At 36.7% G+C, this 18188-nt stretch overlaps 1 protein-coding gene across 3 annotated transcripts in view; it reads right to left on the minus strand.

Annotated features, from left to right (window-relative positions):
- Positions 1 to 12904: 12904 nt before the first annotated feature.
- GYPA (glycophorin A (MNS blood group)) overlaps positions 12905 to 18188 on the minus strand; it is a 30868-nt gene continuing 25584 nt past the window's right edge. For 2 of the 3 annotated variants that reach the window (XM_012507946.2, XM_012507945.2), the window contains exon 6: positions 12905 to 14989. In XM_012507946.2, coding sequence (XP_012363400.1) covers positions 14973 to 14989 — 17 coding nt within the window. In that variant the 3' untranslated portion in view covers positions 12905 to 14972. The remainder of the gene's footprint in view (positions 14990 to 18188) is intronic. The other variant, XM_003258012.3, reaches the window with a different exon arrangement.

Here is an 18188-nt window from a genome sequence, read left to right on the forward strand (position 1 = left end):
CTCCCCAAGATGTTTCTAGGGAACAGGAATAAGAAATAGGAAAAGTATATTCCATAGAGTATAAGCAAATTTTAAAAATTAATTTTTTTTACCCTTCTGAATTGAGACTTGCCAATAACCAGTTATACAAATAAAGAGGGTAGTCCTGGGAGCTGACTGCTATGAAAAAAATACAGGAAGAAAATGAAAGAGAGATTAATGGGAAGGAGGAAAGAAGACTACAAGCTGCTTTGCCTTGGGTAGGCAGGGAAGACCTATTTCATTCAATGAAATTTTACTGAGTTTTCCTGTGTTCTAGCCATTATTCTGGGCTCTGAGGATACATAGTAAACAAAGCAGATGAAAAATACAGTCATCAGAATTTTCTTTGAAGGTGTGAGACAGGAACAATATGGAGGCAGTCAAGCAAAGATATGAAGCAAAAAAAGGAGAAAAAATTAGAACAAAGTTCCTAAGAAAGGAGCAAGCTTAGTATGTTGGAGTTTTGGGGAAAAGTTCAGTGCTGCAACCTAATGACAGGAGACAGTGGGAGAGGGTTGGGGGGGCAGGCCAGGTGAGCTGAGCATGTGGACAGATCAGAACTTCAGATAGCATGCTAACAAATGGTGATTTTATTCTGGTGCAGTGAAAAACCCACTGGAGATTTTAAGTAGGAGAAATACATTATCTAATTTATAATTTGAAAAAATTGCTCTGCGAAGGAGGGAATATAAAAAACAAGAGTAGAGACAGGGAGACAAGCTGTGGGGCTGTTGCTATATTCCATGCCATCTCATCCATTCTTTTTAGTAAGAATAAATGCTGGTCACCTTTTAGTGATTTCTTTTTAAAAATTTCAAAATATTCACAGATGGGGATACTTTAATCTGAGGACATTAAAATATTCAGCACTTTTATGCTTTGGTAGGCCTAGAAAAAATTTAATAGACTTAGGTAAGACTTACATTAAACTGATTACTTTTGATTTAAAGGTAATAGCATTCAGCTGAGAATGGAAATAATTTTCACCTGGTTGGCACTATTTGAAATCACTTCTGAACCTTCAGTTTTATCCAGTTGAATAATAAAGGTCTAAAATTTCCTTTATTCGCTTTTTTCAGAGCAAATTATGTTACCAATAACACCACCTACAAGAGAGAAGAGCCATGAGAAGGGTCAAGGACAATCTGAGTAACTTAAGTGGAGGCTGATATAACGTGTTCTCTAATATATGATGCTCTGATAGCATTTGACAAGACCATTTGGAAGAGACCCAGATGGAGACAACAATTCTAGTTAATATGCTCCATTGAGTGATCTTCATCAGCTGATTATGTGAACTCAGGCTGAACTCTAGTTATAAAATTTGGAAAGAAGGCAGTTTGAGAAATTGTATATTCTTCACTGTGAAATGATTGACCTGAGCATGAAGTCAATTCTAAAAATAACTAAGGGGCAGATAAGTTCAGGACCAAGCTTATAAAAATGAGAACCCCTCAAAAGATCTCCAGTTTTATTCCTAAACCTATCTGTGCTGAAGAACTTTTTGGATGCTTCCCACGGGACTGAAATTCCTGCCTCTAATTTGGACAATGACAGTTCTCTGTAATCCATGATTGAATGGTCACTGGAACATGTTAGACATGCAACATAGTCAAAGAATGCATAGATTAGGATAACTATGTCAATTATAAGTAAAACCCCTTGTAGACTAATGTAACTCTGTTAGGGAGATGTGGACTAGCAACTGTCTTGTCGCTATATGTATATGTATATATATATATATATATATATATTTAGTTTTGAAAAAGTTAATGGCTTTTGTTATTGTCTCTTTAAAAATGTAATATAGTTTTGTTACAGAAAATTAAGCTAGAAAAAAAGTATAAAGAAAAAGACAAAAATTAGCTATAATCCCACCAAGTGAAATTAAGCTCTATACATATCTTGGCATCTCCCCCATCCCACAGGACCCTCACCCACAGAAATAACTTTTAATGTACAACTGTCTCTAATCTTTTAAATATGCAACAAACACCATTCCTTGTCATCAGACCTACCAGATTTTATCATGGTGTGACTGTAATGTCTGAGGTTTCTGAAATACTTTAGAATTTATACATTCAAAGCAGTCACCTTGAGAGGTAATAACATTCATTTATTCAAATGCAGATGCTGAACATAGCAGATTTGTGACAATCTCTTACTGCTCACTTAGGGAAGGCATACAGCATATATGGCCAAGGCCTGCTCTATGTCCTGTTTTTAGGATGGGAGAAAAGAGACCTCAGACACTCCTCCTTCTGACTCCAAGGATAAGGCAGCCAGAATGTATTTGGTGTGTACTAGAAGAGGAAACATGTTGCACATTGGGACCCCAGGTCCTTTGGTTTTACCTGTCTTTTCTGAGGCGTGGGCATCCTGGAGTCCCTCAGAGATTTCTGACCCAGCCATCTCAGTAAGATCTGCTGTGTCCTGGAGGTGATGAGTGCTCTCCAGAGTCCATTTGAAAGTCAGGCCCTTCTCTATGTGCTCCTACCCCTGTGCCTGTCATTCTCTTTACTGTTGAGGAGGGACCTTAACTCCTGGCAGGCGAACTATAATTAAGATCAATGGATACTAAAGTAAGCCTATCAAAAATCTGGTTTTTGACAAAGATTTGAATAGAACTTGGTCCTTGCCCTCAAGGATCTCACAGTATAATAAGCTTGTCTTTGCTTTTTAAATTACAGTGCCGTTTCAGCAGTCAGGCACCTTGGGTACTTGACTTAATCTTGTTCTTTTGCAATATATTTCACATGAGACTTCATGTTATCCTGGACAACCACCTAATGAGAGTCCAGGCTGAAGTCTTCATTCCCCTTCTGCATGTTCTCTGCTGTTGGCTTTGTTCAGACCCTTCTTTCTTCTCATCTATCCTATTGTAATGGGCTTTACATTTTAAACATAGCTTGAAATAACAAATCATGACTATAATACATGCAAATGGTTTGTATTTTGTTTTATTTTTATTTAGAAGTAGAGAATACAGTAATAGTGAGGCTGGAGAACAGGGAATTAGGATAGCCAAGGGTTGGGGCATAAGCAAAGGAATAACAGGTGCCGCCAGTTTGCATAAGCAAGAGAACAGCAGATGCAGCCGGTTCTAGGCAAGATCGGGCAGCATGCAGGCCACATCCTCATGCCTGTGATAAAAAGACAGAAGTTTCCACTTCAGCCTCTTCCTGACCATGAGCTAAACCTCCACTTCCACCTCTGATTGGTCACAGGCCAATCCTTCATAGGGTGTAGCCAATTGGAGGCTTCTAAAGGGTGCCTAGGGGTGTTGCCAAGTTCTTTTGGCTTTATAAAAACCCTAATTGGGGCCGGGCACAGTGGCTCACACCTGTAATCCCAGCACTCTGGGAGGCTGAGGCAGGTGAATCACTTGAGGTCGGGAGTTTGAGACCAGCCTGGCCAACATGGAGAAACCCCGTCTCTATTAAAAATACAAAAAACCCACAAAAACCAAAAACAAACAAACAAACAAAAACATTAGTTGGGCATGGTGATGGGCACCTGTAATCCCAGCTACTTGGGAGGCTGAGACAGGAGAATTGCTTGAACCCCAGAGGCAGAGGTTGCAGTGAGCAGAGATCATGCCATTGCACTCTAGCCTGGGTGACAGAGTGAGACTTTGTCTCAAAAAAAAAAAAAAAAAAAATCCCAAAAAATAGAAAACCCCAATTGGAGAGGCTTTGAACCCCTTGCTTAAGCCCCCTCCCAGTCTGTGAATGGTCTTCAATAAATCTGTGCTTTCCTTACTCCATTCTTCTGTTGCTTTGTCTTTCATTTCTTTGTTCTTTTGTTACTTTGTGCATTTTGTTCAATTCTTTCTTCAACACGCCAAGAACCTGAACAACTCTGTTGGGTAACAATGGTTACCAGAGGCTACTGGGGTAGGGAAGATGGGGAAAGGAAACTTGTAAATATTTTTAAAATCAAAATGATAAGGAATTATAATAAAAATTATTAATGAACATTAATTAATCACTAACAGTGCACCAAGCACCGTTCTAAATGATCGGTAAGTATTAACTCAGTCCTCACTATTGCTCTTTCAGAAGGTAGTAGTGTTATCGTCAGTACATTTTACAAATAAGAAAAGCCTCAGAGAGATTAATTAACTTGTCTAAGACCTCACAACTAGTAAGTGGCAGAACTTGGATTCACACGCATGTACTCTGGCCATAAAAACTATGCTTTTAACTGCTATGATATTCGGCAACAATTTTCTCTTCCAACCTCTCCCCACTGTTCATCTTATGCTCTAGGAGCTAACACTCACACAGACAGTCTTGGTGTTTTCCAGGTAGCTCATTCTATCTTGGGGGGAAACCTTATTGTACAAATCATCTTTTTGCCCCTTTCTACTTCATCAGTCAGAATTCTTTCATTTGCTTTCAGCTTTCCAAATATTTATTGAAATTACTCATCTCTTGTTATTTTCCCTTCTGTTATTTTCATTTTGTTTTTATAATTTAGATGGAGTCTTAGAAAAGAGAGAATATAAACTCAAATGATCATTCTGCCTTCTTGATCTAAAAGGGGGATACTCCAGACATAGAGGAGTATGATTTACACTAGAGTCCATCAGGTGTGACTTGTGACCTGACTTAAGCCTGCTTTCCCAACCTGGGCTCCTAATTTTGAGCCCCATATGTTTTAATGTATGTTTCTAGTATATGCTTCACATTTTCCTGAGTCTGAGTGCCTCCCTCTAATCTCTAATGCTTTAAGTCCTCTTGAAACCCATAGCTGAATATGATCTCTCTTCCTCAGCTCAACTGCTAGAGGACTGGTGGTACCTAACCAGTGGTGTGTATCATGTTTTTTATTATAATAATTTGTTTTGTTTTTTTTTTTTTTGAGACAGGGTCCCACTGGGTGGTCCAGGCTGGATGGAGTTCAGTGGTGTAATCTCACCTTACTGCAACCTCCACTTCCCCAACTCAGGTGATCTTTTCCACCTCAGCCTCCCACGTAGCTGGGACTACAGGCATGCACCACAACACCTTGCTAATTTTTGTATTTGTAGTAGGATGGGGTTTTGCTGTGTTGCCCAGGCTGATCTTGAACTCCTTGGCTCAATCAATCCTCCTGCTTCGGCCTCCCAAGAAGCTTCTTATGAGTATTAGCAGATCCTTTTGCAGTGGAAAAAGAACATGCAGTTTGAAATCAGGTGCTGTAACAAAATCCTGACCTATATGGCATTAGGTTAGTATGTGGGTGTCAGGAGATAAAGAATTAGATAATAAATGCTAGAAAGCAGCCTATTTATGCTATGCTGAGGTAAGCTATTTAGTAAGTTTTGTCTACAATAACTTTGAAAAAATACTACGTATCTTCTGCATCTGTAGTTTAGGAGAGCTTAGAAAGAGCCCACATTTTAGTGTTTGTTGACTGTTACTGCTTTTAGCAATATTGTAAGAAAAAATGAGTTCAGGAAGGTATTGGCTGATTTTCCAGAAGAAATTAAAGCTATCAAAGTGTTAGAAAAGCCAAATACTTCTAGTCCTAAAACTGTAGGAGATAAGACTGAAAAAGGCTTAGAGGCAAAATACATATCAATGCTTCTCATTAACCGAAGGAACTCAGCCCTATGGCTAAGATCACAACAAGAATATAGTTTTCATCTTCACCCATTATTTCACATGCATCAAAGAAGCTGCCATTAAGTTAAAGGCAAGTGCTCAAAAAAATAGATTTAAAACTATGTCTCTGAAATAATTTTGGGTGTAGTCAGGCAAATGTAGCTCAGTGAAATTGATTAGAAATCAGCAAATTGATTAGAAATCACAGGTTTCTAAGGGAATTGTATTGCCAAAGTAAGCATGAGACTGGTTGAAAAGCCTTTGCCTGTTTCCTCTCTAAAACAAACCTAGCATCATAAGACAATGTGTTGCAAAATCTGAACAGCTTGCAGTGAGGGCACACTTCGTAACACTCACTTAAATGTGGCCATAGGATTAAATGACCAAGGAAGTAACTTTCAAAGTGCAAAGCCAAGAGCCATGGTGAACAATGACATTTCTTCTACTTCCTGGGAAGGAGTCTTCACAATGTTTGCCCAGTAGATTCTCTCATTGCTACGGACCTATGACTGATGTGTGTTTCACATTAATCTCTGTTTTGAATGGTAATTTTTATTGCCCATATCTTAGCCCAGCTCTACCAATGTGTTTTGGGTATGGTAGTGGGCAGATTACTTTACTCTTCTTAATTGATTGGTTGTCTGGCCATAGGAAACTGCATTTCAACCTAGTGAGAAAACAGTACATGCCCCAAAATTCTCAGCTTTGAGCTACATGCTATCAGCTTAGATCCATAAATGATGATATAAAGGATAATCACTTTCCCCACAGGCCTAGAGTAATATTCCTGTACCATTAGCTGAGAAAGAAAGAAACTTCTTGTGTGTAAGCAAAATTATGCTTTGGGTCTTAAATTGCCCTAGTTAATACTGTATACAATCAATTAGGTGGGACAAAGTAACAATAATCTCAGGCTGTGAAAATACTAAAAGTCAAATGGGTAGCAGCAAATAGGCTGGGTAGGTGTGGAATCGGGATCACATCAAAGCTTGAGGATACAGCAAAGTATCTGCTTACAAGAATAGGGCTAGCCAAGTGGGCAGAAACCAGACAGAAGGGTTAGGTTTCAAGTCCAGTTTTCAATCCTGGTGGAGGAATTGTGGGAAAAGTCATTCCTAGAAATACAAAAACCAACATTGGTCACGTTGCTTTAAGAAACTTCAAATTATCAAGAAAACTATTTTTACTTCCCTGTCTGCAGAATCCTTGAGAAAAAACTCTAGGTCTGTCGTAGTTTTGATTTCAAAAGGAGTAAACTGGTCTATGTAATAATCACTTTGGTGGACTCCATTCTAGACACAGTGAAGGAGTGAGATGTGAAGGTGCTCTGTCATTGCCTCAGTCAAGGCTTTCATGGTACACTGGAAGAAAGAGAAGCGTGAACAAATTACATGATACTTGAGGTCATGGTGTGTACCTGTATTGAACAAGAATAAGGGAAGAAAGCTGGGAACCTGGATCTCCCATATATTGGAAGTTTTGTGAAAACCTTGAGGTGAGTATATAAAAACAAATTCTTAAAGGTTTTTCAAAAAACAATTGATTACATGGTTATCATGTTTTAGAGGATTCTGTTTGGCTTTAGAAGTGAAGAGCTATATGTGTCAGAGAATGTGGCAACTTATAGGTCCTATATCTTTTGCTCAAATGGTCCCAGCGAGAGATGAGGGCTTCATTTGCTTTTCTTTTAGGTTTTCTTTATAAGTTGTATTAGTCCATTCTCATGCTGCCATAAAGAACTGCCTGAGACTGGGTAGTTTATAAAGGAAATAGGTTTAATTGACTTACTGTTCCCCATGGCTGGGGAGGCTTCAGAAAACTTGCAATCATGGCGGAAGTCACCTCTTCACAGGGTGGCAGGAGAGAGAAAGAGTGCCAAGCAAAGGGGTAAGCCACTTATAAAAGCATCAGATCTTGTGAGAACTCACTCACTATTATGAGAACAGCGTGAGCAGCATGAGGGTAACCACCTTCATGATTAAATTACCTCCCACAGGGCCCCTTCCACTACATATGGGGATTATGGGAATTGCAATTCAAGATGAGATTTGAGTGAGGACATAGCCAAACCACATGGTAAGTCCTGGTGGGAACCATGGTCATTGCTATATAGGATGACTGTTACAGTTCTAGAAATAAACTCTTTCCTAGAGCAGACTTATTTTGAGGGAGAAACAACAGAGGTACATTTTTCTGCCTTCTGTTGCTGGGAGTGCACTCTCTTATTGCTTCCTCAGGTGCTAAAATGGAGAAGTAGCCCGATTTTTCAAACTAGGATTTGAATGATGAATTAAAATGTATTAATCTGATGAAGGATTATCTACACACTTGCTCCTAATATTATGTCAAACTGATATATTTGACATATATATGTTTGTTTTATTTTTATTTTATTTATTTATTTACCTTAAGTTCCAGGATACATGTGCAGAATGTGCAGGTTTGTTACATAGATATACATGTGCCATGGTGGTTTGCTGCCCCTATCAAACTGTCATCTAGGTTTTAAGCCCCATTTATATTTTTATTGAGGTAAAATATATATATATAATTTGCCATCTTTACCATTTTGCAGATACACCTCAGTGGTAATAAACACAATTGTGTTCTTTATTTTGCCTTCATCATCCCCTCCCCACTCTCCTTCCCATCCCCTGGTGACTACCAATCTACCCAATCTACTTTCTGTCTTCATGAAGTCCACATGTTTAGCTCCCACATATGAGTGAGAACATGTGATATTTGTCTTTCTAATATGTTTTAATATAAAAAAAGTTTTAGAAGCACTTCACATTTAAAAAGTGGAATCACATTCCTTCCAAGGTATATGAACTAAGTTATCTTATTGTTGAGTTAGGAAACAGAGATATTTCTGGCTTTCCTTCCCTTTGAAACATTTCTCCTTCAGCTTTCAAGGCTTATTTTTGCAGAGTCACAGCACAGTTTAAACACACCCCAAAAAACATATGTTTCATGAGATATGAACATGGGGCAATACCAAGATGTCTCTGGTCTTCAGTTTTGAAGTAGAGCTCTAGCTTAGAAATATTCAACAGGAACCAGAAATGTTAGTACTGCATTGTAAGTCCGTAGCACTAGTTCTTGAACAAAAACAAGAAGAAATAAACTACTGAGTGTTGAAGTTTTTCTTTTTGAGCTTTAAAATTTATGCACTACGTATTTTTTTAGTTCAGGATAATCATACTATGTTTTCTATTTTTTCATTAAAAATTCATTTCTACACACATTTTCACTTGTAGACAAAGTGTACACCCACTTTTTAATTGGCTACATAATAGTCTATTTTTTTAATATGCTAATATGTAAATTATAACTGACACATAGACATTACTAAGTTAGTGAACATTTGGGTTATTTTCTTTTTGCTATTCATTGATTCAATTAATGTGTAAAGTCAACTACAAAATAATAATTTACACTTTTTTGTAATTTTACTGGAGTACATTCTTCAAAATGGAAATATTGGGCCAAAAATATATAGACAAATTTGTGAATTTTGGAATATATTGCTCTATTGTTTCTGAGTCAATTTACAGTTACTAATAACGTGTAAGTATTTTTTCCCATTATGCCTTATCTAAGTCATCAACAAATGCTTTTGCTACATTAATACTTCTATCTGTGTAATGGTTGTATTAAGTAAACAAGACTCATAGAATTCAATTAGAAATAATTTGAGTCATGTCTCCTGTGTCCTTTTAAATGTCTTATGTAGACCTGGTCCTTGCATTTTTCCTCTGCCCAAACATCCCATTACTCTTCTGGTCACCATTAGGTATTACAAATGGCTTTCCAGTTTGTAATTAAAATATCTATACCAATGCAATAATCAACATTTCCATTCTGATTTAAAATTAATGTTTGTATTTCTTCTCTTCCCTGGATTCAGGAAACAAATGATCTGGTCAACTTCTCCTCCCCAACCCCAAACTGGAGCATTTATTCCTTTTCTTCCATCTTGCTACTCAAAGTTTCTAAACCCTCTAGCACTGGAACACAGGAAGGAAAAAACTAGGTAAAGGAGTAGGAAAGTCCGACTAGACCAATATTTCACAGTGGTCCCATATTTTCTCTTGGCAGAGATTTACATTTGAACCTTCCTCTTGTAGGTATTCTTGAGGGTTCTTCAGAATTTTCCCATCACTTGGGACTTTTCATCTGATATTCTCTTGGCTTGTATAAATCCATGTCTGTTTCAGTTGTTTGCATGCATCCTTCTTCCATCCCGCATGGGTAAACAAAGTATTAGATGTCTGGCAACACTTCTGTTTTCTTTCTCTTAAAAGCTATTGGCCTCTCTAGGAAGTCAACATGACCAAAGATAACCCACAGGAACAATTTTTTTTTCCAGTTTTTGTGTGTAGAGCCCACACGAAACTCATTTTTTCACTGCTTCTTAAAACTGTAGGAATGCTTGTCATCCCTAGCTTTCCAATATCTCCTTAATATACTTTCAGGGCAGGACTGGGGCCATTTTTTTACCCTTTAGATTTCTAAAATAAGAGTCATAATTCTCTGACATTCCAAGGACACATTCAAGTTCTCCCAAGACCCTCTAGAGCTCTTGACAAAGTGAAGAGAGGAGAACCTCCTCACCTCTCCTCCTTAGGAGAGACCTTGAAGACACACGAACGGCTCTCTTCTCTACACTCCCTTTTGTTCAGTCACCAGCTTCTTACACTTTTATACTTTTGCTGTTGGTGAGAGTTTTAGAATTGTGCAATCTTTAGACATTTCCTTTGTAAATTCTGTATTAAGTCTTATATGTCAACCTGGAATGCAGTCTTTATTGGCTATAAGGTGTCAGCCCAATCATCTATTTTAATTTTCTATTACTTTAGCTAAGACTCTTTCTATTATAAATGACAAAAAGCCTAATTTAAAAAAAACAGCTTAAGCAAAGAGGTGATTTATTGACTCCCATAACTGAGAAGAGGTTGTGTCTGCTTAGGCACAGCTGGATGCACAGCTCTTCAGGACCTAGCTCACTTTCTCATTCTTCCTCCATTCCTCTCCCTCTCTCCTCCAGCTGTCCTTCATGTGATGACTTTATGTTCAGATAGGTTATGCTGATGCATCCAGCCTAGTCTGCTTTCCATCTTCCAAATGATCCCAGGTGGTCTATATCACTTTCTGGTGTTCAAATTTGGAACCATACACATACTAAATTTCATAATCAGTCAGATGATGAGCACTCTCACCTTCCCTTTCCCATGATTCCCTGGCCTGGCTGTGATACCTGTGCACAAGTATTTTACATCATTCTTACCCCAGGCTGCTCAGCCAGTTGTCAATTTTAAGATCCCTTATTCTATGATCACACTTTTGACATTTTAAGTGTAGGTTTAAGAAGAAATATTATCATACTTCTTAATAATTAATTTCATGGGTAAATAAGGTATTAGAAATAATAAATGTATTTTTAAAAATGAATAATCACAACTCAGGGTAGAAAACTATGACTGTATTTTTTCCATAATTGGATTTATTATTTTTATTTTCTTTTTCTTTCTTTTCTTTTTTTTTTTTGAGTCAGAGTCTTGCTCTGGCACACAGGCTGGAGTGCAGTGGCACAATCTTGGCTCACTGCAACCTCTGCCTCCCAGGTTCAAACGATTCTCCTGCCTCAGCCTCCTGAGCAGCTAGGATTACAGGTGTGAGCCACTATGCCCAGTTAATTTTTGTATTTTTAGTAGAGATAGGATTTCACCATGTTGGCCAGGCTGGTCTGGAACTTAGGTGATCTACCCACTTCAGCTTCCCAGGGTGCTGGGATTACAGGTGTGAGCCACTGCGCTTTTCTATTTTGAGAACCTACCTGTTGTGTCTTTTGCAGACAAGTAATATAGTATCTTGCAGGTAAATTCTTAAAACATAACTGCTTATCCTTTCATTTTTTCTTTCTCTTGTATTAATTACGGCTTAATACTAAGCTCTACAGCTATATACAAATTCAATATAAGGACTTTTACATTCTTTGAAGATAAATTAGGGCTCGTTCTGAAAAGCTGCTTATTTTCCCATACAAAAGCAGGTTTTGTATATAATCATGTTTGAGTCATCTTTTGTTGTAATATACCTCTTTCCATCAAAAAGCATTTGTGCGCTTCCTCCTTATGGATTAATCTTGGTTTAGTTTCTATGCAAAATTTAAAAAAATCCAGGGGCTTTAGCCTGAGGGAAACAGTTGTGGAGAATATCACTCTACACATTACATCAACATATAAATAAACTAGACGCTTTTCAGGTTTAAGAAGATATGGGAGAGAATTGCAAAAGTTGCACATGACTGACATGAGGATTATCTCTCACTACATGAGAGATGTAAATTTTTTTCCTTTTGGACTGATATTAATAGTTTGTTCTTGTTTTTCAGTTTTCTGTATAAATATATATAAATATATAAATCTTGTGACATTTCTGCAAGGCAGTTATTCTAATCTTCATATTTCAGATAAAGAAACCAAACTTATGTGAATAAATAGGGTTCAAATCCTGGCTCCAAATCTGATTTTCTGTCCACGCCATGCCAGACGAAACCTTTAAGATGTCACCGTATATCATGCCATTTTTAAATATTAATAAAGGCTTCATGAAATAAAAGCAAATTTTGTTAAGCCTCTCAGGAGTTACAAAAATGAATTAAAGTTCTTGCTCTTAATGAATCATAGTTAAGAAGGGTATGGAATTCAGATTGTAGTAATGCTACGAAATATGTTTAAGTGCTGTGAGGATTCAGAGGATATGTTTACATCTAGATGCTGAAAGTGGGTTAGCAGTTGGCAATGCACATGCCCCCTAAATACAGCTGAGGGCATAAATGCATAAATGCATTAGAACTGGTTGACACAGTAACAGGCCTATGCATCACTTTGGGTCGAATTATTTATTTATTTTTATTTAAATAACATTTGGCTTTTAGGATTTCTTCTAAGAAATTTGCTACGTTTGATAGGATAAATGTTTAGAATAAACCAGAAGGCTATTCTTCAATCGCTATGTATCAATATCACCAAAATACCCCTTTGCCCATGCTGTTCTTTGGCTCTCCATTCAGAGTTGTTTTCAGAGTTAAATTTCTGTTGCAAGAAAAGGTCATTCTTTCTTCACAATGCCTCTCAGCCTTCTCCATTCATTTTTTCCCTCATTTAGACCTTTTGCTCACAATTACACAAGCAAACACCCAGGCTGAAGAGTACAATTCCATAATCAGCATCACCAAACCTTCCCATCCCAGCCCCAATTTCAAGAAATCCAATATGAGCCATCCATGGGGTCATGGTATCTTCACAGGAAAGATTTCTGTATTATAATATTTTGCTGATTTTATTATAAAAATACAAGGGAAATGGTCAAATACCAAATTTACTATGAAAAGTTCATTGCTGATTCGAATGTCACCTCTGGAACCTTTGTTGAAATTTAATTGTCATTGTAACAGTGTTGGCAGGGGCCTTTAAGATCATAGTTAGGTCATGAGGGCTCCATTCTCATAAATGGAATAATGCCTTATAGAGGGAATGGGCTTCTGATGAAAGGATGTGTTTGGCTTCATTTCCTCTCTCTTCATCTTACGCTTTTGCTTGCCTTTCTGCTTTGTTATCATGCAGTAAGAAGGTTCTCATCAGAAACAAGGCAGATGTCAGTGCCATGCCCTTGGCCTTCCCAGCCTCCAGAACTAGGAAGAAAATAAATTTCTTTTCTTTCTAAATTACCCAGTCTGTGGTATTCTGTTATATAGCAGAAAATTGACTAAGACATTCATATACAGAAGTACAGAGAAATTGCTTGGAAAAGTTCAAGGAGGTTAAAGCAATTTGTACTTTAATTATTCACTAAATTCTGTAGCTCTGGTTAAGAAGGCACATTCACAGTGATCTCTTCCTGTCTTTGACTTGTAAATTACTTTAGCGAAAAGGTTAATCTCACCCTCTCTTGTTTCAACATGTTGCTTTTATTAAAAATGTAAATTTAAAATTACCTTGGCATTTGGGTCATTAATTGGATTAAATTAACCTAATAATGCTCTTAAAATTACTTTTAAAAAACATGTATCAACAGAAATGTTCCCTTCTTAGTCTCATTCTTTATTTTAAGTAGTCAATTTAGTACAAAAACACTCTCTGAATGTACAAGTAGGTTAAAATTTAGATTTTTTAATTTATTAAAAGGTAAATTTCAGTTGCCAGGCCTGAAAATATACAAAATACAAAAAATTTACTTTGTTATCACACAACAATAAAAAGTCATATAGATTTTTATTAGTTCAGAAATAAAGTATCACAGGAAGGTCTTTTTTGTTTTTCGTTTTTGCTTTTTAAGTTTCACTACAAATGAGTAACAGCTGTAGAGTCACAGTCCTTAGTCTGTATATCTAGAAATTTCCTTTAAATGGTTTAAAGCAATTTCCAAGGTTTTATTAATAAGAGAAACTGGGACTGGACAGATTAAAGAATTTAATTGAGAACATATAGTAACCTATTAAAATATTCACCTGCATGTCCAGTTTGCACATCTTGTTGAATTTAGAGTTGGGTTTCTGTTATAAAGAAAGGTCATAAGTTCTTTTCCTTCCCAGGATACTCTACTTACACAAATAACTCTTTCAGTGGAATGCAAGCCTCAGTGAGTGCTGTGACACAGTTCTACTGTTAGACAAATTATTTTAAATATGGCATTTATATATATGTAATATTTCATATTAATGAGAAAACCTTTTGTGTTGATTTATGCATTAAATGATAAATGTGTGTGTTTGTGTGTGTGTGTGTGTGTATGGCATTTCTGAGCATAAGCTTTATTAGTGTGAACAAAATATAGTAATCATTCATGTAATATTATATCTTGCCTGTTCAGCAATGAAGGAAATGAATGATAGGACTTTAGTGTCCCCTTAGTTTATTTAAAACAATGAAACCAGACTCAAAAGTTTACAATAGGAGGAAAATCTAAACTTCATCTAGGTATTTCAAGCCTTTCATTTGACAGAACCATCATTATAATACAATAGAATAGGTTAAGTTAGTATTAAACAAACGTAGATGAATTCAACTAAAGTTTTGGATCAGAATTCTCAAACAATTCTAAAAATTATGCTAACACAAAAGCAAGCATTCAAGGAAACATTTGTTCTTTATCTTGAAATATTAATGAGCAGAGATTTTTTCCCCATCATTGAGTCACTGGAAGTCATTATAATGAAAATTGCATTCTGAAATTGTACAACTTAGGCAGGTATATAATTTATTGGAGTGTCCAATCCACATGTTAATTTTTCACTTGACTGAAGTCTTATGTCTTCTTTGTGTTCTTTCCACATTTGGTTTGGTGAAAAGATTCTCATTGATCAGTTGTCTCTAGAAGGATTATAGTAAAAAAAATACAAGACCGAAATATGAGACATAGTTATGTTTAAACACAACAGGAAATTAATGCACAGTATACATTTTAGGATTCTACATTCTTGCAGAGTTGTCCTTGAATGTAATTAGTAGGAAACGAAAGGACTCTCCTTACATATTAGCTCTATCGTAAAGTTTTGTGTAAAGAAAAATACAGAATTTCTTAGAATATCTATTCTAAAGGCCTTAGGTAAAGAATAAATATAATTGCTCTGCTCCTAGTTTCTACAGAGATAAGAAACTAACAGCCAAACTTGTATAGAGGCAAAATATAATGTGAAGCCAGGAAATGATAAGTTGAATCACATATGCATGTTAAAATTTAAGGCATGTTTCTAAGTCTGTCATGTCTTTTTTAATAATGACCTTTTTTTCCCCCCAAGGAGAAGTCTGCACAAAAGCTTATGGCCAAGTTCCTCTCTGGTTCTAGGGTGTAAAAGAAGGGCACTGGGCTAGTTTTCTCCAGTAAACCCAATGCTGCACTTTTCCTGGTTGGAAGGTTGAATTTATGTTGCTCCTAGAAACTGCATGAAAGGGAGAGGGGAGCCCTTGCTCTTCCAGAAGCAGAGCTTTTCCAGTCTTCTTCTATTTGGGCACCATGGGAACTGTGCATCTCAAACATTCTCCTGTGGGAAATAGGCTGGTGGGTCACATGTGCATGCCTCAGTGGGCAGCTGACTCAGATTCGCTTATTCTCATTTTTCACCAATCACAGATCATGTGCACTTTTAGAGGGTTAAAACAATTTATACTTTAATTACTCCTTAACATCATTAGTTCTTGTTGAGACGGTACTGTCATTTTAACCTCTTATGCCTTCGGCTTATAAACTAATTTAGAGCCATATTCTATAAAAGTAGGACTAAAGCATTTTAAATAATCTTTAATAATGTGTTTTCCCATGTTTTCTGTGAGGTGCAGTCAGAATTCATAACTTGTCTCACTAACATACTAAGACATCTAATAACTTCACTTGCACAAATGTGGGGAAATAAAACGAGCCTGAAGTTTGGTTCTTCTGACTTTCCACTGCCATTACACATATTTGAGACGTGAACAGAGAACCAAAGCAGCAATCCAGCTAATGTGGAAATGCATACAATTCTTTAAGTAAACATATTCTGTCTTCCATGCTTTTACTCACTCAGGCTGCCCTTCTGCTAAAACTACCCTGCCCTAGGTAATATCTATCTGTCTTTTAAGGCTAATCCCAGGTGATTTCATCTCCAGAAGCCTTTGATACCTGTCCCAGTCTGTGGGACAAGTGGAGCTATTGCCTCCATTACTGTAGAACTTGTTCACTGCAATGATGTTCTGTTTTTTCCATTAGTCTCTCAGCTTCTGAAGGACAAAGACTCATATTGGTATATCTAATGTGAGTGTGGTGCCTACCCCACTGTATGCATTTAGCAAATGTTTGTTGCACTTAACTGAATTAAACTACAAGGACATCTTAATGCACTGTGGTGTATTAAATTGTCCCAAACATTTGAGATGCTTAAGATTGTATGAAAAAAAATGGCAGGGGAAACACTAAACACTAAATTTGTCACTAGAATAAATAACTAAAAGTGTATATAAATTTCAGTTTGAAAAATAGGCTTTAGGTTGTAATTGCTCCATTTAAAAAACTGCCTCAAGACTTTTTTGTGGAACAAGGCAGAATGCAGATAAAATGAATATTTTACAGATACTTGTTCCAGCTGCCAGTCCAATAACAAGATAACCTTAGTAAATGAAGTGAATCTGGCATATGACTCAAAAACTTCCGTTGTTTCAAGTATCTGCAGATTGGATTTTATTAATCCTTTTAGCTGAGAATCATATCTATGCCATTCATTTCCACATAGCAGGAACTTCTTAGGATTATAAACTTATGAAACGATTATTGTTAAGCTTTAAGAATTCACATGATAATGTGATGCGGCAAATCCTGCATATAACCTGTGTAGCTGTGACGGATCTTTAAAACTCTGTGTCCTGTGACTCTGAAGTCCAGAAAACCTAGACTGGTCCAGGGTTAAAATTGAAATCCAGAAGCATACAGGACCTCTGATCTGTCATGATTTTTGAAAATTATGGGAGAAAAATCAATTGATTTTGTAGAAGGCAGAATGAAATCTCTTTTGCTTGAGAAATAAAGCTCATTCCAGAGACTTGTTCTTAGTAACTATCTCCCAAAATAGATGTCATTTGGGTTTATGCTTCAGGCAAAGTTTAATAGGAACTATTTGCTTTCTTAGTGAGTTCATACCAGGGGCCACGGTGAATAAAACAAATGCAATTGGCTAGGGATTTAGACAAACAGTAGAGGTAGCAGCCACTACTCAGCTCTTAGGAATTGGTCTCATGCTGGTATGAAGGCTCTCAGCATTTTGGGAGTTTACATTTTTCCCCAAAGGAATAGCAATACTCGATTTTTAAAATGTAACAATTTCCCACTTTTAAAGGTTGACAATAAATGTTCTTTTCAAAAAGCACTATGTGGTTTAATACTGTTCTGGATAAACAAAATATATCCATGGACTTTCACATGTTTTATATCTGCTTAGCACCTGGGAGTGGAGATGAAAGCATGTGCCAGATGGCTTGCCAGTGTGCACAGGAGGTCATTTGGGAACGACACTATATTGATAACATGCTATATTGATATAGCATTGATATCAGTGCTATATTGATAATAGCTAACAGGCATGAGGACTTATGATGGCCACGAATGGTTTTAAATACTTTACCGGTTGTAGCTCATTTAATTCTCATTAAACTCTGTGAGGTTGATACTATCATTATCCCCATATTAAAAGAGGTTTAGTAGCTTGCTCAGGGTTACACAGCTACTAGGTGTTGGAGCGTGGATTCAAATCCAAGTCTGATTTCAGATCTGGGGCTATTACACTATGCTACACCACACTGACCATAGAGTCTCCTATACACATAACTATGCAGTTTGGGAAATAAGAAGTACACTTGGTTTTCTCTTTTGCTTTTACTATTTGATTGAGTTTAAAAAACAAAACAAAACAAAACAAAACACTTTGTGTCCAAAGGAGAATCTCACTATGCTGCAGACAAACTTACATTTCTAAAAAATCAAAGAGGTAGAATTAATGAAATAGAATAGAAATGAATCATAACTGGTTTCCTCCTCCCTCAA

This window comes from Nomascus leucogenys, chromosome 7b (assembly GCF_006542625.1).
Source record: "Nomascus leucogenys isolate Asia chromosome 7b, Asia_NLE_v1, whole genome shotgun sequence".
Classification (NCBI taxonomy): domain Eukaryota; kingdom Metazoa; phylum Chordata; class Mammalia; order Primates; family Hylobatidae; genus Nomascus; species Nomascus leucogenys.